This window comes from Heptranchias perlo, chromosome 4, assembly GCF_035084215.1.
Source record: "Heptranchias perlo isolate sHepPer1 chromosome 4, sHepPer1.hap1, whole genome shotgun sequence".
In the NCBI taxonomy this organism is placed as follows: domain Eukaryota; kingdom Metazoa; phylum Chordata; class Chondrichthyes; order Hexanchiformes; family Hexanchidae; genus Heptranchias; species Heptranchias perlo.
The window spans coordinates 123,316,100-123,342,502 of record NC_090328.1 but is presented as its reverse complement, the minus strand read 5'-3'; the positions used below and the strand labels follow the sequence as shown (position 1 = coordinate 123,342,502).

Genomic DNA, 26,403 nt, shown 5'->3' with positions numbered 1-26,403 from the left:
TATAAAGGACAAATCTCTGCAACTCTGCTGAAATATTGAGGGCAATTTTAAACTAACACGCCCGTTGTGAAACTGACGGGATCGGCTCCAACGCTGGTTTTACAACCCGCCCGATTTTACTCTCCATTGAAGTCAACAGAGAATAATATTAGGCGGAGTGCAAAACCAGCATTCCACCCCACCCGGTGGGTTAGTTTTATTATTATTGGTTTATCAAATAAACCTACGCATTAGTAAAGTCCAGTTTCTTGCTTGCAAGCCAGTAATTCCTGATAGCACAGCTTATTACCGTTAAGGCTCAGTGTAGGAAAAAAAATGGATTTGCCAATTGTCCACACTGTAATGTAGTTTGTTTTTGGCTTTTTCTGAATGTTTATCTGGTAATTGTGCTGTTTTCTACAAGTCTTGGAACACAATACTGCATGAGAGTTCTACCTCACTCAGAAAAATCAAAATTTCTCTAGAACGGATTGTATTGCAAACACATTTTGTTTTGTTTTGGAAAGTCACCTGTCTTAAGTTATTGCTTGTTTTTCTCTCCCAGTTTTCTTGGCCAGTTGTCTCCCCATCTCCTGAATGCACTGACTCTTGTTGGGATACAGTTGTACTGATGCTGGTTCCGCCCTGGTACCTTACACAGTGGCCAGTATTGATTTATGAGCGTTAACAATATGCATTGGAACTATTTAACTCTAAGGGTCTTTACAGTCAGATCCGATCTTATCGTCCCCTTACACCTATATCCACAGGTACACTTCCATCAGGGTGTGGATCAGGAGATGGTACCTTGGCTGATTTTTTCCCCTCTAACCCAGGGGCACCAAGATTATTTAATTCAGCACAGACCACAGTGTAAACCTGAGGAACATCCTGCTCTGTAGGGATCAACTAATTATTGTGTAAATACAGAGACCCTTAACTTTAAAATGAACTTTCACAGGCTCAATAAAAGGGGGCACTGGCACTTGCAAGGTCAGCTTGATTAGAGCTTATTTGTAAGTCCATGCCTGAAATAAGGCTTCACAGTGCAAAAGAAAATTGTAAATGGTCACGTGCTAATGAACGCTGTCAGAAATATTGCTTTAGTGCAGAATAAAGGCACAAAATGTAAGCTTTGATTAAAATGTATGAAAGTGCCTGAGCAGCTGTAATATGGCGAGTATTAACTTGTATCTTCCTTTGCAAGCTTGCCAAAGAAGCTTTGATTACATAGAATTAGATAGAATGTAGAGCATAGAAACAGGCCATTCGGCCCAACTGTCGGCGTTTATGCTCCACACGAGCATCCTCCCACCCCTCTTCATCTCACCCAATCAGCATAACCTTCTATTCCTTTATCCTGCATGTGTTTATGTAGCTTCCCTTTAAATGCATTTATGTTAGTCACCTCAACTACTCCTTATGGTAGCAAGTCCCACATTCTTACCACTCTCTGGGTAAAGAAGTTTCTCCTGAATTTCCTGTTGGATTCATTAGTGACTGTTTTATATTTATGGCCCCTAGTTTTGGTCTCCCCCACAATGGAAATATCTTCCCTATGCCTACCCTATCAAACTATTTCATAATCTTAAACATCTCTCTCAAGTCATCCCTCAGCCATCTCTTTTCTATTTTTTCTCTTGTATTATTTTGTTTTTGTTTTCCGTTGCATGCACTGAGTTGACACGCTGTCCGCTAGATTTGACACGACACAGGGGCGCTACATTCAGTCATGTCTGCAGCTTCCTCTTTGTGTGAGACTTTGTAATATGAATAGTGGCCATTATTCTAGGAGCTCCCCCACACTTGGACACAGATTTATAAATGTACAAATGCATCGCGCAGGAGCCTTTAGACAAATGAACTATAGTAACCCTGCTATTCGTGAGAGGCTCACAGGCCACCCGAGGCTACTTGCGGTTTCTTATTTTGCAGAGTGTTCCAATATCCTTTTTCTTTCCGGTCTGTGTTACAAAAAAAACTCCCCAGAAAGAACGTACAAAGCAAATTGCTCGCAAAGCCAGTTCTTTACAATTACAACAGAGTTGCGATATATGTAAATGTTTCATATATGTTTTGCAAAAGTCTAGAAGTACAGAAATAGGCTTGCATGTGAGCAGGCTGCAGTGTCAAGTTACAGCTCTTTTCCTGTTACATCACTTAGGCTTGCCTTTGTCTGCTGTCAAAATAATAATTGAAACCATGTGACCTTGCTGATGTGGCTCGGTCATTCAAGTGCACACTGCACAGAGGAACTTGCAATTGATTTGGACCAGGTAACTATAGTTCACGTCTTGACAATCAAAAAGACATGAACTGCCGTTATCTGATCTTGAGGACATTTTAATACTGTCCACAAGTAGCAGTTGCCTGTTTTTAATATAGCCTGGTTGACTGGCTGTATATAAATGCTTCTGCAGTCAAGCCTGAGAACTGGTTATGATGGGTCTTTTATGTGGGGGAGATTTGATGGATGGCTAGATCAATACAGACGCAATCAGTTCAAGTTTCAGAGAATTCTGATTTCAGGAGCAGTCAATGTTTTTTTTTGCCCGTAAGACGAGAAGGTGGAGGGTAAGAAAAGACTATTGAGAAAAATGTGAAAAGACTTTTCACTACTCACATTGGTTTTTCACTCACAGGGGAAGCAGTCAAAGCAAGTGTACAGCTCATTACCTCACTTATGAGCAATCAAAAGGAAACGCCGTGTCAATGAGATAATGCTAATAAATCATCCATTCTCGTGCTCGCTGAGATATTCCCCTTTGGGGAATCTCAACTCCATCCCATGTCGCTCCCCAGCTGCGACTTGTTGCCGCCGGTCTTCCCTCCCGCCCTCCGGCTACACTGTGCATTTGGCCGGCAACCAGGCGGGAGAAAGACCTACGAAATGTTAATGTTAAAATCGGCAGGACCTGTGCGTCCCTAGCCTTGCTGGTTTCTCGGCTGTTTTCAGTCTCACCCGCTCTCTCCTCATCTATATCGGGGCCCAAAGCGTTGGGGAGAGGTACTTTGCCTCTATATTGATAATGAAATATCTCAACTCCATCCCATGTCGTGGAATTGCTCAGTTGTTGCCATTAAGTCCTATCGTGTAAGAGAGAAATATTATTGTAACAGAGGCAAGTCATTTCACCCAGCATTAGAAGGCAATGTCAAAGAGGAAGCTTGTTTGATATCATCAGTACCCCAATACAAAATAATTAATTATATCATAGTTAATGCAAAGTGAGACATATTTCAGACTTGCATGCTAGGAATTGATACACTAGTATCACAAGGTGTCATTTCAAGAGCCTCAAATTTAACATTCTCATCCATGTATTCAATTCATCCATGGTCTCTCTGCTCCCTATCTCTGTAACCTCTCCCAGCCCTACAACCTTCCCCCAAACTCTGTGGTCTCCTGCATAGTCCCCCCTCCCTTCTCCCCAACTTTGAGGGCCATGCCTTTAGCTACCTGGGCCCCATACGCTGCAATTCCCTCCCTAAACCCATCTGCCTCTCCACCTCCCTCTCCTCCTTTACCACCCTCCTTAAAAGCCACCTCTTTGACCAAGCTTTTGGTCACTGTCACATTTTGGGATTTCTGACTATTCTACAACAGGGAGAGCTTGTTGTAATATATATTAAAAACACTATTATTGAGCTAAACCTACTTTACAAGGGGTTAATTTCACAGGATGGAAGGGCTGGGAGATGTAGATTAGTATTCTGATGGCATGTCTGAACAGCATGCCGAAGACACTAAAATATAGTTTAGCAACAACAATAGCAACTTGTATTTTTGTAGCACCTTTGGTTTAGAAAAATACCCCAAGCTGCTTCACAGAAACATAATCAGACAAAAATGGATGCCAAGCCAAAGAAGGAGATATTAGGAGAGGTGACTAAACAGGACTTGTACTCATGCTATGGGACAATTATATTCGAATGCTTAATTTATCATTTGAAATTCTTCGCTCTGCTATTTTGGTGGAATCATTAATCCACTTATTTCAAAAGGTTAATCTCACTTTTAAAATGGCAAACCAAGGAATTTCAAACAAACATGTTCGTACACCGTTAACCGTCAACATAATTTTGAGGCCACAATTCCCAAATCTAATGACAAGTGAACGCATTGTAGTAGCTTGCACTGCAGTGAATAATGGATCTGTTCCAGAGCAAATCTTTCTAGCTACAGAAACCGACAGGGTCATTGTAACCCAACTCGCCAGGCGGGAGAGGGGCGGGTTCTGGTTGGTCCATTGACTTTAGTGGAGAGAAGAATCGGGCGGGGTGTAAAATGAACCTGCTCATTTCCTGACTGGCGAGTTGGGTTAAAATGACCCCTTGAATGTTTGGAGCAAAGCTGTTCCTGGCTGACCCTGGCTGAACATTCCCTAGTCCCTGTCCCTTTAAAAGAGGAAAGGAACAAAATGGATGAGTTGTGAGGCTCCGATGCCAGCAGGTGGTGTTGCCCCTCACAACTGATTAGCTGGAAGGGTGTTCTCTGTAAAAGAGTCCTGAGCATTAATGTCCCATCTGTTGTTTCAATAAGAATCTGTTGGATACCACAGTAAACTGCTCTGTACATCTCAGTTAAAAAATTACTTCTCTTCTGTTTCAATGAAAGAGATGTTCAGTATTTTAAACTTTTTAATATTACAGAAAAGGCAAGATTAGGCCTTGTATTGAATTTTGATATGTTGACCAAAATGTAAAAAGGCAAACAAAAAAAAAGCTGTTGTTCTTCACAGCACCTGGGATTTTCATTACAATAATACTTTGTGGATTTTCATTCCATGATTCTTAATGGATCTTTTCCACTTGATCAGGTTCTCAGTGATCTGAAGTACTCTTGCTTACAACAGCAGTTTATTGGAGGAAAAGTGAGAGTGGAACCACTCTGTTCTCCTGTTCGGAGGTAGATAGGGGGAAGGTACCAGAGGCGCACATGGGTAGTAACACACATTGTTTCACTGTCCTTTCCCCTTTGTCCAGCTAACAGCAGTGAAGAGTTGGAGTGACATGAGAAGAGAGGTATTGCTGCTGTCCAACGACAACTTGACAGGATCGCCTCAGGAGCTGTACCAGGCTGTGTCGAGGATTGTGTGTGGGCACCCCGAAGGCGGGGGCTTAAAAATCAAATCCCTGAATTGGTACGAGGACAACAACTACAAATACCTCTTGGGTAAAAATAGCACGGATGAGGCGACTGAAAACTATGACAATTCAACAAGTGAGTGTCCCGCCCTCGGCTATAACCGTACAAGTTAAAGCTTCGTACTTTCTCAAAAGTGCAACTGATGTGACGGAGTGGAGCTGGGGGGTCAGGTGGGTTATAAACAGGGTTGCCAACCTCCCATTGCCCTGGAGCCTCCAGTAATTAAAGGTTAATCTCCTGGACGACTGCTGCGAGCAAAACCCAGGAGAAAAATTTTAGGGGTATTAAAAAAAATGTTTTAATCTCATTTTCTCTGAACACTTTTGTTTATTAGTTATAAAAACATTGGAGATGGGGGTGGGGGGAGGGGAAAGGCTGTTTGACCGGGTATGGCAATTGAAGGCAGGAGGCCATGGGATGGAACCTCCAGGAATATGTCCAACCAGAGTTGGCACCCCTAGTTGTAAAGAATTGGAGCAGAATTCGTGTACCTTTTTCGCTCCATGCAGTTGTCTTTGTAGCACATTTGCACAGTGAACGGTTGCAGTTCAGTATAGGGGGAGGACTTATTCACTTCCATTTCTCCTCTTAACAAGTCACCCACTCACTGATGAAATCGGAGAGGATTTTATTCAGTTTGTATTGAGGCAAAAATACAATTGCCTTATAGTTTGTGACACGGGGCACTTTGCCGGGAATCAAATCGAAACACCTCTTCTGTGCTCCTTTTCCCACCAGCCCTCTTTCCCATGGTGCAGTGTGAGGATTATGATGGAACCTGTATTGATGCAGTGTCCAGATATGACCATTTTGGTATCTGTTGTATTTAAGGTAGTATACCTGCCATGTTGCATCATACTCCATGAATGTGTTGGCGCCACATCTGTCAAGTGGTTGTTGAAAGTTACTGTGCTGGGGGACAATTGTGTATGTCAGTGTGCTGCCTGACCTCTTTTAAACACTAGCCCGTTTTCCCGATCAGGAAAAGCAAGAAATCTTGTGTGGGTATACAGATCACACTTTGGTTGCATCCATGCGAAATGCTTTATGCAATAAAGAACCTGCATAGATCAGGCTACAGAGTCGCAACTGTTGAAAACTGATTTCTTTTTGCTGAGGTGCCGTCTTTCGGATGAGACTTTAAACCGAGGGCCCCGTCTGCCCTCTCACGTGGACACAAAAGATCCCACGGTACTATTTCGAAGAAGAGCAGAGGAATTCTCCCTGGTGTCCTGGTCAATATTTATCCCTCAACCAACATCACTAAAAACATATTATCTGGTCATTCTCACATTGCTGGTTGTGGGAACTTACTGTGTGCAAATTGGCTGCTGCGTTTCCTACATTACAGCAGTGACTACACTTCAAAAAAGTACTTAATTGGCTGTAAAGCACTTTGGGACATCCTAAGGTCGTGCAAATTTTCTTCATAAAGATTTAACTCTCATGCCTTCAGCAAGAAAAATCACTAAACTAATTTGTGACTGCTTTGAGATAAAAAGCCTTCTTTTCATTTTAAGCGCCATACTGCAATGATCTGATGAAGAACTTGGAATCCAACCCCATTTCTAAAATGATCTGGAGAGCAATGAAACCTTTGCTGGTCGGCAAAGTTCTGTACACTCCTGATACCCCTGTGACTCGGAGAATCATCAAAGAGGTAAGCTTTACATAACCAGGAATGCCGGAGTATTTTCTTTCTTTAAATCTACAATTCCCCCCCTACCCTCAACCCCCATTTTCTTCTTTTGTATTATACATCCTCCTCTAAATAGGAGGGCATGACATCTCATCTTAGCTATCTGATCAAATACACTCAGCTAAGCCAGACTTCTGTGAGTGACTGGTCGCCCAGAAACTCGGACGTATTGCCCGTAGCTTGGATGGAAAGCAACTTCAGCCAACAATCTGACTTTACGACCCATTTTATTCTCAGCAGTGCTAAAAAAAAAACCTCTAAGCTTGCCTATTTTGTGGCTTGCAAAGCAATTATTATTTTTTGTTGGGAGGTAGGCAACATCCCTAATTACTCTGAGGGCATTAAGAGACAACCACATACTGTGGGACTAGAATCACATGTAGGGATGATAGATTCCCTTCTTATCTTAATAAGCTAGCTCACAAGCCCATAAATGACCAAATTTACTGGATTCAATTTCACAATGGTAGGATTTGAACTCATAACTTCTAGATTATTAGTCTAGTACCATAACCACTAGACCATCGTACCCATCTACTTTAGATGTCATATATGTACTTTACTTGATGTACTTTATATGTCAGATCTTTATATGTCTTTTTTTCCCCTCTCTGCCAGTAGGCTTTCCCATTCAAGCTTTGCAGTTTGTGTACATATCTCTGTCACTGTTTACCAGTGTTACTGTGGCCATGAGGCGAAGCATAGTGCATCTGAAAGAGGAGCTTTGGATTTTATATATATATAGATCATGGCTATAAGCTACCAGAAAGAAAGTGTTTGTTTTCCTTTGGTTATAATTCTCCTCTATATGTGTAAAGTGTTATCCACTGCTCCTTCTCCACCTCCTGCTGCTCCTCCACCTCCTGCTCCTGCTCCTACTCCTCCTCCACCTCCTGCTCCTTCTCCTCATCTTGCGCCTTCTCCACCTCTTTCTCCTCCTCCTGCTCCTTCTTCTTCTCCTGCTCCTTCTCCTATGTAATTATTATACATAATTCCTCTGTATTCTCTGGATTAAAAATCCTATATCATGTCTTGATATGTTATGACTGGTGAAGGGGCATCAAGTGACACAACATGCTACACCAGAGAATGAAAGGGTGTGGGTTCACAAGGAGTGGGTACCACTGGTGCCCCAACCAATTCGGGATGGACAACACATACGTTTGTAATGCAACCCCAGTCATTTATTATCATGTAGATGTATGATATAGATGTATTTATTATCATATAGATTTATAATAATAGACCTGGGAGTGATTACAATCTCATTACAGGATTCATTTGGTGCAATAAACCATAAGTAATACTATCTGTTTGAATGGTAGTAGTTCACTTGTGAGCGTGAAGTGTCATTTTCTCATGCAATAAGTGTTTAGCAGTGTTATTTTAGTGCAGTTAAACCAGGACACCAAACTGTAGGTCAGCTTTTTATTTTATTCGATGTATAGGCCTCATTTTTAGAATACGAATTGTAGGTGTGAAGTCTCTTTTCAACAGAATCAGTCCAGCCTAGCCCGTTGCCAGTATGCCTGCTCCTCTTGTATATCAGTGGTTTGCTTCATTTATTTCAGGTTAACAAGACCTTTCAAGAACTAAGTGTGTTCAGAGAAGCTGGAGAGATGTGGGAAGAGATTGGACCAAAGATCTGGGAATTTATGGAAAGAAGCCAGGCAATGGATCTGATCCGAGTAAGTACTTTGGCGGCTGGGTAAAATTTATGTACCTTAGTCCGTTTGTGTTGTCATCAAATCTCACCTTATTTGATTAATTCTGGAATGTGCTAACGTGATCAGTGTGTGCCACAAACAAAATGGGCTCATTAGACTAATCACTCACTTCTGCAATTTACTGACGCCATGTAAGCAGAATCAACCATTTTGTGGTTGGCAAATCAGCCATTTTGTGGTTGGGAAATAGACACTTCCCCCACCCTCCTCCTCCTCGCAGCCATGTAATCCCATGGGAGAGGCAAAAAAAACCTGAAACATTTTAAGTTTGAAGATGGGGAACTGGGCCAATAAGGGGAAAAATACTCTGTAAAATTCCCCTCTGACCCCCTCAGACGATCCAAACCAGTCCAGGAGATCAAATGGGCTTCTATATGATGCGATCTCTGCCCCAGCATCTTACTTGGAGAAGATTCCAGTTGGCAAGCAATAGTTCATTTGTACAGTGGGTTAATTTGAAGTGAAATCACTTGGTAACATTAATTATACAGTTTTAAAAAAAATCAAACTGTAACCCTTTTGGTTACACTTCCAAGTGTAGCTATCTGATTCCAGTTCTTGGTATTATTGATAATTCACTGAAGGTATTAGTCAGCATAAAGCTGTTATAAATAAGGACTAATCAGGGACTAGGATGCACCTCAAGAACAGAAGTCAAAGCAAATCAGAATAACCCTGCGTAACTTTTTAGTAACATATTTGGAATATTATGTGCAACTTTCAAGTATCCTAACTTCAAAAAGAAGTCCTTATCATTTCTTTATCAAGAGAAAAGTTGAGAGAGGAGTTACAAGGATGATTCCATGATCGGGCTCATGAATCAAGTGGGAATTTTAACTGTAACTTTCCCCATGTATAAATTTCCTGGGTGAATTTCAGCATTAAATAAAAAGCCTTCCAAAAACTGTGGGGCGCTCAGGTATTGGGAAGATCGAAGCCATTGTCTTTGGTCCCCGCCACCGACTCCATCCCTCTCCCTGGCCACTGTCTAAGCCTGAACCAGGCGGTTCGCAACCTTGACGTCTTATTTGACCCTGAGATGAGCTTCTGACCACATATCCGCTCCATTACCAAGACCGCCTACTTCCACCTCCATAACATCACCCATCTCTGCCCCTGCCTCAGCTCATCTGCTGTTGGAACCCTCATCCATGCCTTTATTACCTCTAGACTTGACTATTCCAATGCTCTCCTGGCCGGCCTCCCATCTTCCATCCTCCATAAATTTGAGCTCATCCAAAACTCTGCTGCCCGTATCCTAACTCACACCAAGACCCGTTCACCCATCACCCCTGTGCTCGCTGGTCTACATTGGCTCCTGGCCCAGGAACACCGTGATTTTAAAATTCTCATCTTTGTTTTCAAATCCCTTCATGGCCTCGCCCCTCCCTATCTCTGTAACCTCCTCCAACCCTACAATCCTCCGAGATCTCTACACTCCTCCAATTCTGGCCTCTTGCGCATCCCTGATTTTAATCGCTCCACTATTGGCAACCATGTCTTCAGCTGCCTAGGCTCTAGAATTCCCTCCCTAAACCTCTCCATCTCTCTATCTCTCCTCCTTTAAGACGTTCCTTGAAACCTATCTCTTCGACCTGTCCTAATATCTCCTTATGTGGCTCAGTGTCAAATTTTGTTTGAAATCGCACCTGTGAAGTGCCTTGGGACATTTTACTACGTTAAAGGTGCTATAAAAATGCAAGTTGTTGTTGTTTTGATAGAGTAATTGCGGAAAAATTGTTTCCACTGGCAGGAGGGTCAGTAACCGGAGGACACAGATTTAAGATAATTTGCAAAAGAACCAGGGGGGAGATGAGGAGAATTTTTTTTACATAGCAAGTTATGCTCTGGAATGCACTGCCTGTAAGGGTGGTGGAAGCAGATTCAGTAGTAACTCTCAAAATGAAATTAGATTATACACTTAAAACAGAAAAAAATTGGAGGGCAACAGGGAAAGAGCAGGGGAGTGAGACTAATTGGATAGCTCTTTCAAAGAGATGATAGGCCCCCTTCCGTGCTGTATGATTCTATGATTTGAATTATTCACAGAAACCTTAGTTCTTGGCAATGAAGAGGGAAGGGAAATACCTATAAACAGCTTCAAAAAACCTAAGCACAAATGAGAAGTGCTGCAAGACAGCCAACATACAGTGCGTGACTGTAGTACCTGTGTGAGACTTGTCTTATATAATTTATAAATAAATGAATATTCTGCGATAAATATTAATTAATGGAAACATGAAATGAATCAATGTGTTGATTTCCCTTCACTCCAGCCAGTAGTATGGTAGTGTACATATACTCCAGTTGGCACAAATTGATGGCAATGTTGCTGCAATCAGTAAACACTGAAGTACACGTTGGAGCTTTTGTTTTATCCTAGTGGCTGCCAGCTGAATAAGGTGGCATTCATGGCCCGTGGAATATGACGCAAGGCACACCTTTCAGAAATGGGTTAGTCAATACATTTTTCATTTCAACAATCCGTACAAGTATCTGAATTGCGAAAGAATAGTGTGGCTGACTGGCACAGCACTGGAAGGCGTGGGTGAGCACACAGGAGATTACCGGGTCACAGTCAGACTGTGTCCCACTTGGCATTAGGTTCAGCATTGTGTAATCATTAGCCTACTTACCTAGTGGAACTTAAAGGGGAAGGAAAGTCTTTCTTACCAGCAAGCATACCTAAAGGGACAACAAAAAAAACAACAGCTGTAGGAAATCTGAAACAAAAACAGAAAATGCTGGAAACACACAGCAGTGTCTGTGGAGATCACAGACTGGTTAACGTTTCAGGTGTGGACTGTTAGACAGGTAGCCTTAGGAACAGATGGCCATGGGAAGTGGGGTGGGGGGTAGCGGAGAGGGGGCAATAGCTTTACCAAGAATTTTGAAGTAAATAGCACAGAAGGAGGCCATTTGGCCCATCATGTTTGTGCCACTCTTTGCTAGAACAATCCAAAACTAATGCCACTGACTCACTCTCTCCCCATAGTCTTGTGTCTTCCTCTGCTTCAAATGTATGGGTGATCAGGACACACACACACACACACACACATATACATGGAGCTGGGTGATGTCAGGTTCCCCAACAACCGCCTACTGCCCCTCCCTTCCCCCCCCCCCCCCAAATAAGAGGTGAACATAAGCCATCTTAATGCACATTAATACGGATTCATTTTGAAATGAAATGCTACTTTTATAAGCTAACAGTTGTAGTTTAGTTGATTGTCTGCAGTCATTTCTTTTCTCCAAATTAAGTGTCATTTACAGCATTCTTCCCCCTCATCTCACGTGTTATGTGTAATTTTATTTGGAGATTCACAGAAAACCTATTTTCAAACCCTGAACCATGTTCCGTTACAGACAAAACAAGTCTGATCACATCAAGAAAAGTGTGAAATCTTTTTTTATGGTAAAAGTGACTATTTTACTGACAATGATCATTAATCTGAATTTGTTTGGCATGTTACTCAATGTACCAATTCTTTGCAAATAAATAAATACGTACATTCGGTGTGGTTTGTTCCCAGAGCTCAGAGTGTTGTTTACCAACTGTGCCTTGGCAGAGAATATTTGTACTGTACTTTATGGTTCAGTTGTCTGTTAATGACTGTCTGAATTGCATTGCCCCCTGGTGGAAATGCAAAAAGCATTTAGTACACTATAACTTCATTGCGCATGTGATGTAAATAATTAAACCTACCCGCAAAGGAGAAGGGATCATAACTTGATGTATTCTGCTCAGGGGCAACATTTAAGCTTACGTACCTGCTGGTTGATACTTCTGATACTTCAAGCATCTGTTGTAAAGACGAAGAATGGCATTTTGTCCAATTCATGCTGTTTTCATACGTGTGAATAGTAACAAGGAACAGGAGTAGGCCACTCAGCCCCTTGAGCCTGTTCCGCCATTCAATTAGATCATGGCTGATCTATGTCTTTACTCCATTTACCCGCCTTGGTTCCATAACCCTTACTACCCTCGCCTAACAAAAGTCTATCGATCTCAGTTTTGACATTTTCAATTGACCCCCAGCCTCAACAGCTAGAATAGATTTGAGCTGAGCTTTCCTGATGTCGCAGTGGGTAGATGCGATGTGTAGCATGATTCTGAGCTGCACTGACCAGGAAGATCTCAAATTGGGTCATCGAGTTAGCTGATTTCCTCCAGAGTTGTGGGGATGGGCTATGCAGTCGGCCTCCTTGTCCTGAGGATAAGAGGAAAAAGTCATCCAGGATTCCTGCTCCTGATTGTTAACCAGTGATCCTTGCTGAAAAGTGCACGCGTGTGCGGGCATCAGGCTCGGATGTGATTCCTCCTACAGTCCAGTAGCCCTCCATGAGATGACATATGAAGGATAGGCACTTGGGCAAAGTATCAGCAAGAGTTTTTAAGGTAATTGGCAAAAGAACCAGAGGGGAGAGGAGGAGAATTTTCTTTAACGCAGTGAGTTGTGATGATCTGGAATGCACTGCCTGAAAGGGCGGTGGAAACAGATTCAATAATAACTTTCAAAAGGGAATTGGATAAATGCTTGAAAATGAAAAATTTGCAGAGCTATGGGGAAAGGACAGGAGAGTGGGACTAATTGGATAGCTCTACCAAAGAGCCGACACAAGCACGATGGGCCGGTTGGCCTCCTTCTGTGCTATATCATTCTATGAGTCTGTGCTTTTGGGAGGGAAGAGGTGAGAGGAGAATATTAGAGCTGGAAAGAAAATTTGCATCTGATGTTTACTAGGTTCAGCTACTTTTCTCTTGTATTAATAGACCTCAGACTTGATCTTGACACTGGGAGCTAGCACAGACATGTCTTACAGCCATTGAATATTGTACTGACATTGAATGATTCTCTAAAATTCCTTTCTTCTGCAGAGCTTATTGAAGAAACATGTTGCAACTAAGTACTTGGATTCTAAGTTAGCTGGAACCTCTTGGACGGCTGCTGACTTTTCCAACTTTCTTGCTAAGTATCCAGAGGAGGTTCAGCATTCAAACAGATCGACATACACCTGGAGGGAGGCTTACAATGAGACTGAACAAGCAATTCGCACAATATCGCTTGCAATGGAGGTCAGTCATAATAGTCTTAATAAGGCCCTTCAAGTCAATTTGGCCCATTTGATAGCAAATTTCTTTAGCATGGGTTAGTAGATTGGTACAGTTCTGAGAACATACATTAAAACTTTATTATTACAAACTCAAGGGAACTGTTCAAGCAATTTTTACCAAGTCCAGCCAAGGTTTGAGTTTATTATAAAAGAGCTTACCTGGATCGGTGCTGGGGGGGCGTGGAGGGAAATGTTCTTACAGGAGATTGTTTTAAAAAAAGAGATTGGTGATTAGCAGCATCAGCTTGGCCGGGAATGCTTAACGACCTAATATTAAATGTAACTTGTTTCTATTTCAAGTGCATAAAGTGGGACAAATTGGAGGCTGTGTCCACTGAGGAGAAGCTAATAAACAAATCCATGGCGCTGCTGGATGAAAGGAAATTCTGGGCTGGAATTGTCTTCCTAGGCTCTGACTCAAACAGTACTAAGCCATCAGAGCACGTCACGTACAAGATTCGGATGGATATAGACAACGTGGAGCGAACAAACAAGATAATGGATGGGTACGGTTCAGATAATTACAATTATAGCAGTGCGACATTAAAAGCTGCAGTGCTTTATTTATAGAAGCAATTGTGTTGACAAGTTTGCTCACTGCTTTATCTAAACTTTGTTGCTCAGAATGATGCGTATTCCTAATGGGTCCTTTTCTTAAAGGTACTGGGATCCTGGTCCTCGCGCTGACCCATTTGAAGACCTCCGTTACATTTGGGGCGGTTTTTCCTACCTGCAGGATATAATAGAGCACGCAATCATCCGCACAATGACGGGTAGCGAAAAGAAAACCGGAGTTTACATTCAGCAAATGCCATACCCCTGCTACGTGGACGACTTGTAAGTTTAAAGAATTAGCTGGTCAGCTTTCAACAGAAGAGTTTTTTTTTCTAGACCTCCCATAATACGCTCGTCCCTTGCTGAAGGGCCAGTAGGCCACCTGCGCCCATGCTGTGAGGCAAGCCTTTGAGATGCTTGAGAGAGCAGCACGCAGTGTTCTTCCTGACATTCCCTGCAGGGAAGTGCCTATCTTCCGTTCACTCCTGCACCATGCGTGGCTGAACGTTATATTTTTAATAATTATTTATTCTCGGGGGTGTGGGTGTCGCTGTCATTTGTTGCCCATCCCTAGTTGCCCTGAGAAGGCGGTGACACAACTGAGTGGCTTGCTAGGCCACTTCAGAGGGAAGTTAAGAATCAACCGCGGAGGTGTGGGACGGGAGTTACGTATAGGCCAGATCGGGTAAGGACAGCAGGTTTGCTTCTCCGAAGGACATTAGTGAACCAGTTGGGTTTTTATGACAGTCGTGGTCACTTTTACTGATCCCAGCTTTTTTAAACTAAATTCAAATTCTCAAACTGCCGTGGTGGGATTTGAACTCCTGTTCTCTTGATTTTTAGTCCAGTAATGTAACCACTGCACTCCTGTACCCAGTCAGTGCCCAATGCATGCATGCGTTCATTCCCATTCTGTGTCATAAGAGTGTTGGAGCCAACAACAAACAGCACCACATGATCCCAGATGATCAGGTATTAAGGTCACAAAGTTTACAAACCTCTGCATCTGACTCTTAAAACCAACAGTTTGAAGCCTTTTTCACGTTAACCTGACCTCATAGATCACAATAAAGCCTTTGTGTAAACGCACTCGCTTGTTTGAAGAATTCTAAAAAAAAAATTGTCTTCTTTCTGCTGTAGGTTTCTTCGTATTCTGAGCCAGTCACTGCCTCTTTTCACCACTCTGGCCTGGATATACTCTGTAGCTGTAATAATTAAAGGGATAGTGTATGAGAAGGAAGCGAGGCTCAAGGAGACCATGAGGATTATGGGGCTGAATAGTGGCACCCTTTGGCTCAGCTGGTTCATCAGTAGTTTAGTCCCTCTCCTCATCAGTGCTGCCTTGCTGGTGATAATTCTAAAGGTAAGCGACACCCTTCTGAATTGTTGTTAACACAAAGCCACTTTTATTTTTGGTTATCTCCAGCCTTCGTTTTCCCATTCAGAAGTGTCTGGAATTCCCCCTAGTGCCAGTGGACGTTCACGGTCAGTTGAAAGTGACTGCGGGGGTGAACGTTCTTGGCGCTTCTCCCGCTCTGTTGCGGTGACGCTGGCGGTAGTTCGGCAGAATCCCCCGCCTCCCCTTGTAAGTGGGGTATCTGAAGCGACGGAGCGGGAGAATCCCCGAGGAGCTTCCGCACGCATGTCCCAAGAACGTTTGGTAAAACTACAAGTTGCTTTTGATTTGCTGAGTTTACTGTCCAATCTAAAGACGTGGCAGAAGTTTCTTCAGTGATATTTCTTGGCTGCATGCGGGAATCAAACTTGGAAACGATTTTGGAGCAAAGTTAAAAAGAAAATCAGGAATGCTCAAAATCGGAAATTAAAAAAACACAGCATTCGAGTAATCGCAGCAGGTTAGTCAGCGACTGAAAGAGACAGATTGGCTCATGTTTTGGGAATGACTCTTCATCATTATTGATCGTTCTGATTGAAGTCCCCCCTCAGATGTTAACCTGCCTTTCTCTTTTAGATGCTGATGGGTCCATGTTATTTGTGATCGTGGAGCAATTGTTTCAATGCACTGTAAAGTGCGACGACCTGCTAATTACATTCAGTGTTACAGCATGTGATTGGAAGTAGTTCTGTGCTCTGTGTTAACCTGACTGAGTGCAGGACATTAAACCAACAAAGTCACACTGATTAATAACCAGATCACGGCTAGCAACTAGACTGAAACAAATATCTCAAACATAGATACTCTCTGCTTCAAATTTGCTGCCTAGCAACCAAGAGTAACCCTGCAAATTGATTGCTAGCTGCCCTTTGATATGTACAGTGCTTTGCAATAAACATTACTCTGGTAATTGGACACGGTTTAGTTAAAGAAGCTCTATGCATTCATTTCATACACCTGGTATTAGAACTGCTGATGGTGAGATTCCATCACCCAATATCTGCTAAATAAATTGTCTTCTAATAGAGAATCTCTCTCTCATCTTTAGCTTCTAACCTCGTTCTCCCTTTCTCTGTTGCAACATGTCTTGTCTTCTCTATTTTATGCATGCTACTATAGTACACCTCGGAACTTTCCTCTTTTGTTGCTTCTATGGTCCAAATGTACACCCGTGGCCCTCATTACGTTGAAATGAAGACTCATTGCATCGTCTCCCACGCTAACTCGATCTCTCCCGTGATCTCAGACCTGTGGACTCCTTACCTTCCTTTGTCCGACAATCTTCAGGCTTTTTAAAACCCAGTCGCTATTTTCTCATTTACCGTGACCTTATTTTAATTCTTTTCAGCCTTGGTGATGCCTGTGCTGCAGGTCTTGACCCTTCACCTTGGTTTCTCAATTTTAAAATTGCTTGTAAAATTTTTAAAAAATCATCCTGCTAAGGTGCCATTTTGAAGGTGGACAGTGATGAGCAGACTGAAGCTGTATGTTAAAGAAAGAAAGACTTGCATTTATATAGCACCTTTCATGATCTCAGGACGTCCCAAAGCACTTTACAGCCTATGAAGTATTTTTGATGTGTAGTCACCGTATGAAACGTGGCAGCCAATTTGCACACAGCAAGGTCCCACCAACAGATAATGACCAAATAATCTGTTTTTAGGTGTTGGTTGAAGGCTAAATATTGACCAAGCTCTTCTTCAAAATAGTGCCGTGGGATCTTTTACATTCACCTGAGAGGGCAGACAGGGCCTTGGTTTATCATCTCACTCAAAAGACAGCACAGCACCTCCCTCAGTACTACACTGGAGTGTCAGCCTAGATTTTGTGCTCTAGTTCCATGGAGTGGGACTTGAACCCACAACCTTCTGACTCAGAGGCAAGAGTGCTACCCACTGAGCCTTGGCTGACATTACTAACATCAATTGTAATATAAAGGAGTCCCAGCTAGTGCTTGATACAGTGACCGATACAATAGTCTCATATTTCTGCCATCTAAATTCACGATGGATCTTAACTTGAAAGCATATAACTTTGCAGTTTAAGCAAACATGTAAGTCTTTTAAACCTGCAATCTTTTCGCTTTGTGGCTGGTGTTCAGCCTGTATAAGATGATGCAGTTTATGATGTAGATTTCATGTCTGTATCAGAATATGGAATTTATTTTTTATCACATCCACTTTCTGAACAGTTCTAATGTAGGTTTGGTTGGGTTAATGCTTCTCAAAGTTTGTTTTAAAGCAGCAAGACATTTTATGATGGTTTCTCTCCCCTCTTTGATTCAGGAAGGAAACATCTTGCCTTACAGTAACCCCATTGCCGTCTTCACGTTCCTCGCTGTTTTTGGGGTGGTGACCATCTTACAATGCTTTTTGATCAGCACGATGTTCTCAAAGGCTAACCTGGCAGCAGCCTGTGGAGGGATCATCTACTTTACCCTCTACCTCCCTTACGTGCTCTGCATGGCTTGGCAGGAGTACATTACCTACCCGATCAAAATCTTTGCTGTAAGTATGTCATTCAGCAGCTCATACCCCAACTCTATTATGGGATTCTGTGTTGCTCATGGTGGAGTGTTGGCCTTGGGGACAAATTTAACAATTTGGGGCTCAGCATCTGCAACAAGCGCTCTCAAATCAGGAGAAGGAAGGGCCAGGTGCAGAGTAAAGGTCCCTCAACTTTGCACCAACAATCTGCATCCAATTGCACCACATGCTTATGGAGGCAGCGAGTGAGTTTACTACCAGTGCCCACATTAGTTCTGTAGACCTGTGCTTGTAGACCTGTGCTAACTTTTTCTAAAATTGGGCACTATTAGCCAAAATAAACAATAGACAGACTCAGACTGTGCAAGGTGTACTGAAATTATAACAAGTACATCTTTTTTGTAATGGCACACAGTGGGTTACTTCATGTCAGCACATCCATGAAATTCACTTTTACTTTCATACGTGTGAATGGATCTTCAGTGGGGCTATTAACATGAAGCTGGTTTTCTTGATGGTGTAACTTGACTCCTGATTAAAATGGTCACAAACCCGCATCCAGCTGTTCCATGGCGCAGTATGCCAGCTGCAACACGCTATGCCACCTGATCACTCAACCCAAATACATATTTATTTCATTTAAAGCAAAGTGTAAAGACTGTGCTTGTTACTAAAATGAAAAAGGAAGAAAGAACTTGCATTTATGTAGCACCTATCATGATCTCAGGACATCCCAAAGCGCTTCACAGCCAATTAAGTCCTTTTTGAAGTGTAGTCATTGTTGTAATGTAGGAAACATGGCAACCGATTTGCGCACAGCAAGGTCCCACAAACAGCAAGGTCCCACAAACAGCAATGAGATAATGGCCAGATCATCTGTTTTAGTGATGTTGTTCGAGGTATTAAAGTTGGCTAAGACACTGGGAGAACTCCCCTGCTCTTCTTCGAAAAGTGCCATGGGATCCTTTACGTCCACCTGAGAGGACCTCGGTTTAATATCTCATCCAAAAGACGGCACCTCTGACAGTACAGCACTCCCTCAGTACTGCACTGGGAGTGCCAGCCTAGATTTTGTGCTCAAGGCTCAGGAGTGGAACTTGAAGCCACAAGCTACTGACTCAGAGAAAGTTTTTGAGTTTCTCCCTGGTGAATGCAGTTGTGCTCTGGGTACTTGTGGTACTGATCTGCAAAGGAGCTCCTCACTGTTCTCACCATGGGGTGTAAAAATAATTGCCACAAACACGTGCAGGGATAGCATTGGTTGACTTTCACTGGCAGTCCCTCTCAGTTCCACCATCTTATTGCCTTCACAGAGCCTGTTATCTCCAGTCGCGTTTGGCTTTGGCTTTGACTACTTTGCCCAGTACGAGGAGCAGGGAATCGGAGTCCAGTGGCATAACCTCTTCTCCAGTCCAACGAAAGGCGATGAGTATAACATCACTACCTCCATCATCCTCATGATGTTTGACACGTTCCTCTACGGAGTTCTAACCTGGTATATTGAGGCAGTTTTCCCAGGTAAAGAAAAATGATTATAAAATGAACAATCATATCACCTCACTAAAAAGCGAGGTGAAACGAAGTGTTAATTTCATTGTGTAAAGTACTTTTTCCCCCACAATAATGTTGTTTCTTTACCATCATTGAGTTGTGCAAGAATGTACACATGTTCTCAGATCATTGTACAGAGTGAGTATTGACACCACTGTGTCAGCCAATGAGTTGAAGGCGGGGCGGGACTTACGGCAGGACTCACAGCAAACAGAGTCTATTTAAATGGAGTCTCTACGCACTACAACAAACAGAACTCATGACTCCCAATAAAAACAGGATTATTTCTCCAGCAAAATGCAGTGAGTGGAGGATAGTTACGTTATGTGCGTAAAATCAATCCCAGTCACTTACAGCAGTGCAGGCTCCAGGCGTGATTGATGGGAGAATTGCCCAATCATCTCCATTCTAGCCTGGAATAGTGGTGTCTCTATATGCAGCCTACAATATAATAGCATAGAAGCTGTTTACAGGTTACGCAGTACTTGTAGGTTTGTCCATTGAGAGTTTTCTACAACTAAAGAGTTCTTCACACTTGAACGAAATAACTGGTTGGCAAGGCCAGAGTCATCTCTCATCAGAGTTGTACAGGGTGGGGGAAGGAAGTTGAGACAAGTCTTGCTGTTTGCTGGTTTGTGCCAGTGCTGGGTAGCTGCGGAGGGGTGAGTGAATCAGGAGAGGGCATAAATCTTTCCATTTGGTGGTCAGCTTAGGGATCTCTTCAGCAGTGGGGGCTTGGAGAGCGGGTGGCAGATAGGCCAGCAGGAAGGGGGTTTGTACCCCTGTGTTTTCCTAGCTCTGGGAAACTTTAGTTGGAATTTATTTTTAAATTATTGCTCTGAGAGTGTAATCGTCTGTTTCAATCTGCTTATACTACTATCAAGGATTGGCATTGCATCGATATGACTCATTTCCACCAGTGAGTCTGCTGTTATGTGATCTGCAGAAATGATTAGATTTGGGCAATATAACATCTTTGTTGAATGGAACAGCTTGATATATATTTTGCTCAAGCTGGTTAATCGGGTAGTTCGCTAAGGTAAACAACGAGTCTTGCCTTCAAAGGAACATAGGAATAGGAGTAGGCCATTCAGCCCCTCAAGCCTGTTCTACCGTTCAATTAGATCACGGCTGACCTGTATCTTAACTCCATCAACCCTGGTTCCATAATCCTTAATCCCCTTGCCGAACAAAAATCTACCAATCTCAGTTTTTGAAATGTTCAATTGACCCTCAGCCTCAACAGCTTTTTGGGGGAGAGAGTTTCAGATTTCCACGACCTTTTGTGTGAAGAAGTGCTTCCTGACATCACCCCTGAACGGCCTAGCTCTAATTTTAAGGTTATGCCTTCTTGTTCTGGACTCTCCCTCCAGAGGAAATAGGGTAGATAGAGAGAAACTATCATTGAAAGGGTGCAGGCACCAGAGATCTGTGCTCATCCACATGTCTTATTTCTGCTGGCGGAATAGACTAACCCGTGATGGTGCAGCTGAATAACGTTGCATGTATGCACCTGTGTGTATGCAGTGACAGTCTCTAGTTTGACAGGAAGCAGAGTGCTCAGTATGTGTGGCCGACTACACCAGCTACAAGCATTTCAATCCACTAAGTCTAAGGCTAGGGTGGAGGGGAGTGGAGAGCAGACAATAACAACAACAACTTGCATTTATATCGCACCTTTAACGTAATAAAACGTCCCAAGGAACTTCACAGGAGCGATTTTCAAACAAAATTTGACACCGAGCCGTATGAGATATTAGGACAGGTGACCAAAAGCTTGGTCAAAGAGGTAGGTTTTAAGGAGTGTCTTAAAGGAGGAGAGAGAGGCAGAGAGGTGGAGAGGTTTAGGGAGAGAATTCCAGAGCTTAGGGCCTAGGTAACTGAAGGCACGGCCGCCAATGGTGGAGCGATTAAAATCGGAGATACGCAAGAGGCAAGAATTGGAGGGCGCAGAGATCTCGGAGGGTTGTAGGGCTGGAGAAGGTTACAGAGATAGGGAGGGGCGAAGCCACGGAGGGATTTGAAAACAGTGCTAAAGACTCATGGAGACAGAGCATTTTTGTAATGCACATCATGGCAGTGGGGTACTGTTATACTGGAGCTGGTGCAATATTACTGTACCATCAGATTAACATATCAAATTTTGGAGACATTGGGGTAATTTTGTCATTGAGTAAAAAGGGCGCCTTCGATTCAGCCGCCCGTTATACATCTCTCCCGATTTGCATTTCAATGATTTCATTAAAATGATATCGGCCGTTTTACACTACACAAAGTCAAAATGACCCCCATAGACACTTGAAAATTGTGTGAAGTGCAGACAAAACCTGTGCTAAGAATTGGATTTCCACGGACTTTTACATCTTGGGAAATTCTGCTTTGTGGTGGCAACCTATAGTGTAGGTATTTATATTCAGAAATGGGCTAAATGGGTCCCTTGACCCTGAGAACACCATTCCGATTTTAATTATCATCCAGCATGTATTATAAACAATGGAAGTTGGATTTTCAGTGATAGCGCACAGTGTGCACATTCCCATTACTGTAATACTCAATGTGTTGTTTGCTATCCAGGTCAATATGGCATCCCCAAACCATGGTACTTTCCTTTCACAAAATCCTATTGGTGTGGAGAGACAGTTCAGAACGTGAAGCAGTCTCCATCTGCAAAGAACAGGGATTCACAAAGTAGGTGCTAAAGAATATCCTTTGAAATAAAAGATGTGTCTGAGATTTTTTTTAAAAATTGCTACTGAGTTTTATGTTTTTTAATAGTATTTCCATATTTCACTTAGAGAATTTATTTCAGTCATTGATTAAAATAAATGATGTGCCCAAGAAAATGTTCGTAAACATTTGTGGAGTGTTGAAAATCTGATGCTGCTTACTTGAGCCTGAGTGTTGCCATGGGAACGGAGCGCATTCTGTCGTGTGGGTTTCAGGCAATCCCCATGCTCTTGGGATCATCTTCCAGAAATGTAAAATGGGTGGTGAGGAGTGCGATCAACTTTTTTTTTGATCGATTAAACACTCTTCATTCTTTGAAGAACTTTCTATTGATTTTTGCATAAGTCCTAAATCAGCCAGCATGGCCTAGAAATGATTGTCAGTGATTTTAGCAATGAAATCTTAATGGATTCATATGACTTTCCTCTGTCAGTTATTTTACCTATTTATTTTAAATAGATTAACGTCTCTGTTGAGATAATGGATAGAGAAATGTCACACACTTAGGCATTGATCAACTAAGATCAGCAACAACCATTTCTAGGCTCACTTGTTTAAAAATAAACATAAGAGCCAGGAAAAAGCCTTAGCAAAATACTGGTGAGCATGTATCCCCATCGAAGTACCAGCGAATGCCTCTTAAATAACAAACACACTGTTCAAAAGATCTTTGCTTCTATTTTCCTTTCCCATGCGCTATCCCCATATGGGATGTGCAGAGATTGCCAGAAGAGAACAGAAATAAATGTCCCTGGAATCTTAATAACCGGCGATTCTATTCAGTGGCACCAGCATGTTGCTTTTAATTGTTGCCTATCAGAGGACAGTGCTTCATTATATCCAAGTGTAGACCGCACAACATTCTCAGCTTGTGATTTAAACCATTTTAGTACCATTGGGTGCTATTATTAATGAAACTAAAATTGTTCAGTCGATATTGGTTTGGATGAATTTGAGGACAATCGCAAGGTTATTGCATGATCTGTGACTTCTGTTTTTCTCTTTCAGTCTGTATGGAGGAGGAGCCAACTCACCTTAAACTTGGTGTCTCCATTCAAAACCTGGTCAAAATCTACCGCGATGGCAAGAAACTCGCAGTCGATGGGCTCAGCCTTGGCTTTTATGAAGGACAGATCACGTCTTTCCTGGGACATAATGGAGCTGGCAAAACTACCACCATGTAAGGAGACTGTGTGAGGAATAGAAGCCAGCCAGTTGCTTTACATCCAAAAGTAGATTAAAAACAGTCTTTGGGTTCAGTATAATAATAAAAAAAACTTGCATTTATGTAGCACCTTGTCATTGTCACAAAAACCTCTCTCTGGGGTAGATTTTGATGTTGTGCGATAGTGTAAAGCGAGTCGGCAGCCTGTGTTACATCTCTCCCCATTTTTATTTCCTTTGACTTCGAGGTCATTGGAAACTTCAGTTATGTGAAGTAAAAGTCTCTTAATGAGCACATTGAAGCAAATTATTCCACTTACCCGAATTAAAAAGAAAAGAATACATAGGGATTAAGTTGCTCCTGCACAAAGGCTTGAGTTTGTTTTCTATATATGTGTTGTCAGATTGTTTTAGATTTTGTGAAAAGTGATAAAAACTCGTCCTTGTTTTTTTTATGCTAAACTTTTTTCTACAACTAATAATGTTGCCGACCCTTCTTGTAGGTCAATCTTGACAGGATTGTTCCCACCAACCTCTGGAACAGCCTATATTCTGGGCAAGGATATTTGTTCCGACCTGGATTCCATTCGTCAAAGCCTGGGCATGTGCCCGCAGCACAATGTCCTTTTCGATATGTAAGTGAACTTATGTCCAATTGATAAGTTCCGTAAATCAATCCCGAGCACTTTGTGCGTTCATAGAACGGTCCCATTGCTGGTTATATAAGATAATGAAGGCTATGCCATTTTTCAGTACAGACTCTCTCAAGTAGTTGCCTCACTGCAAGTACCTGAAAGCTGGCGTTATCATTTCAGTTTCACCCCTTTTTCTTGTAATGTCAACTAAAGTAACATCCATTTTCAGATGCTGCCCCAATTAGCACTATACTTCAGAGATTACTCAAAAAATAATGGTGGTGGAGCCCAGTAACTATAAAACCCGCATCAGTGACTAATACGTAAGGCTTGTATCAGGGTCATATTCACCGCAGAACTTGGTACTTAGTGGCAGCTTTGATGGAAATACCAAAAATGATGCATCATGTCACAAGACTGCAACATAATAGCGCATAAGAATTTACTTAAATTGCTCAAGTTGTATAACAAAATAAAAAAGCAAAGCAATTAGCACTGAACTATGCACATCATGGGGTTGCTAGACTTGATTGTCTGCCTGTGCTGATCTCAGTGGGATGGTCGCTGGGTGCAGTAATTGACCTCAATGCTCCTGGGCTTATGGTTTCTGCTTCTGATGACTATCCAGTGACTCATGCTCATAAAGGACAGGACCAGGCATGTCTGTCATTTCCTCAATACTTCAATAACTGGCTAAAACTTCCATGTCTAAGCTCACACATGATGAATGGCCACTTTGGTGAGGTAATGCTGGTACCTGTGTAACTGTAGCACAGCAAGGGTCTGAGCTTTCAGGAGAGGAAGAGAGAAAAGGGGAGAAGTTGGAGGAAAAAAGCCAACTGAATCCAGCAAACTCCCACCTTCTGCAGGCCACGCGTAACCTACCATTATCATGGACTCTACCCCACCCATACATAAGTACTTCCTGATCCTCAGAGATAATCAAGGAAGATCTAGAATATCCATCCATCTTCATCTCCACTATTCATCACTGGCCTGCTATCCTCCGTAAACATCATTTGCCCTCTCTCTCACACCCTCTCCCCGTGCTCCAAACACAGGAGCCACTGAGGTCTAGATTCAACATCGTTGCACCCACTATATGAGCATGGAATGGGTGCAACGGTGACAAATTTAGCAGTGGGAAGGCCTGCACCCGATATGCGCGAGCGCCCGGGCCACTGCTATGTTCTGCGGGGCTTTTTCTTAGGCGGCCACAGCGGCCGCCTGAAATGAGCGCACAGGCCTCATTTCAATATCAAAACGAAGCTCGTGCTCCCATTTCCGGAACCGTTCTTGAAGATGGTGAAAAGTAGTCGTGGCTTGCATTGCCAGACAAGGTAGAGTTCCGTCCCCTCTGAGATGGCTTTCCAATCTGCTGATCATGTTGATGGAGCTGTGGCCCAGTGTACCTGTTGGTTGAAGGAAATGAGAGGCCAATCCAGTCTTGAGAGCTGAAAACGAGACAAGAAGCAAATATATAAAAAAATGCTGTAGTTTATATTTCTGTTTCCTCATCAGCTCCCTTTGTTACCTCTCGTTACCTCCTGCTAGCTCTCCTTTAGTTGGAGATTTTACCTCGAGCAAGAGGGTGGGCAGCCATTCTGTTTTCTTGTTTAACCTCCGCTAATCACTGCTCTATAACTGGCTACAGTGACGTGTGCAAGAATGACAGGGGTGAAACACGATACTATTTTTGTTCAGCTTTTGCCTCCCCACAGCTGAGGCGAAGAGTTTGTGTGGCTTTAGTTTTTTCTGTTGCCCTATTTGCAAGCACAGGAACCACATTTATGCACACAAGGTTTTGGAGGGTTAAATGCTGTTCTGATTTCAAAATATAATCTTTAGTTTTCTAACAATGACTGTGCTGCTTTGTCCCTGTGTTTATTGACCTACATTAAAGCAAACATTTTGTCACACTCCTTGTAACTGAAGACTGTCTTAATTTCTAAGGCTTACTGTAGAGGAGCACGTCTGGTTTTATGCACGGTTGAAGGGACTGTCAGAGAAAGAGGTGAAGGCTGAGGTGGAGCAGATGGTCTTGGATGTGGGGCTGCCAAACAAACGCAAAGAAACATCCAACAAACTTTCAGGTGAGCATTCTTCTGTACTGGGACAAGAATATTTAAACAATACTAGTCCAATTGGTTCTTCGACATTTCTATTCGGTAACCCTTCAATTGGCTTTTTTTTAAAGTTCTCTTCACTGTCTGTGTGAAG

The 26,403-nt window shown here is 42.6% G+C and overlaps 1 protein-coding gene across 1 annotated transcript in view; it reads left to right on the top strand.

Moving 5' to 3' along the window:
* LOC137321267 (phospholipid-transporting ATPase ABCA1-like) overlaps window positions 1-26,403 on the top strand; it is a 138,660-nt gene that overhangs the window by 63,686 nt on the left and 48,571 nt on the right. Inside the window, exons 9-21 of the mRNA XM_067983613.1 lie at window positions 4,966-5,203; window positions 6,649-6,788; window positions 8,399-8,515; window positions 13,434-13,631; window positions 13,970-14,175; window positions 14,330-14,506; window positions 15,365-15,587; window positions 17,906-18,127; window positions 19,420-19,624; window positions 22,232-22,345; window positions 23,393-23,564; window positions 24,052-24,183; window positions 26,137-26,276. Coding sequence (XP_067839714.1) covers window positions 4,966-5,203; window positions 6,649-6,788; window positions 8,399-8,515; window positions 13,434-13,631; window positions 13,970-14,175; window positions 14,330-14,506; window positions 15,365-15,587; window positions 17,906-18,127; window positions 19,420-19,624; window positions 22,232-22,345; window positions 23,393-23,564; window positions 24,052-24,183; window positions 26,137-26,276 — 2,284 coding nt within the window. The remainder of the gene's footprint in view (window positions 1-4,965; window positions 5,204-6,648; window positions 6,789-8,398; window positions 8,516-13,433; window positions 13,632-13,969; window positions 14,176-14,329; window positions 14,507-15,364; window positions 15,588-17,905; window positions 18,128-19,419; window positions 19,625-22,231; window positions 22,346-23,392; window positions 23,565-24,051; window positions 24,184-26,136; window positions 26,277-26,403) is intronic.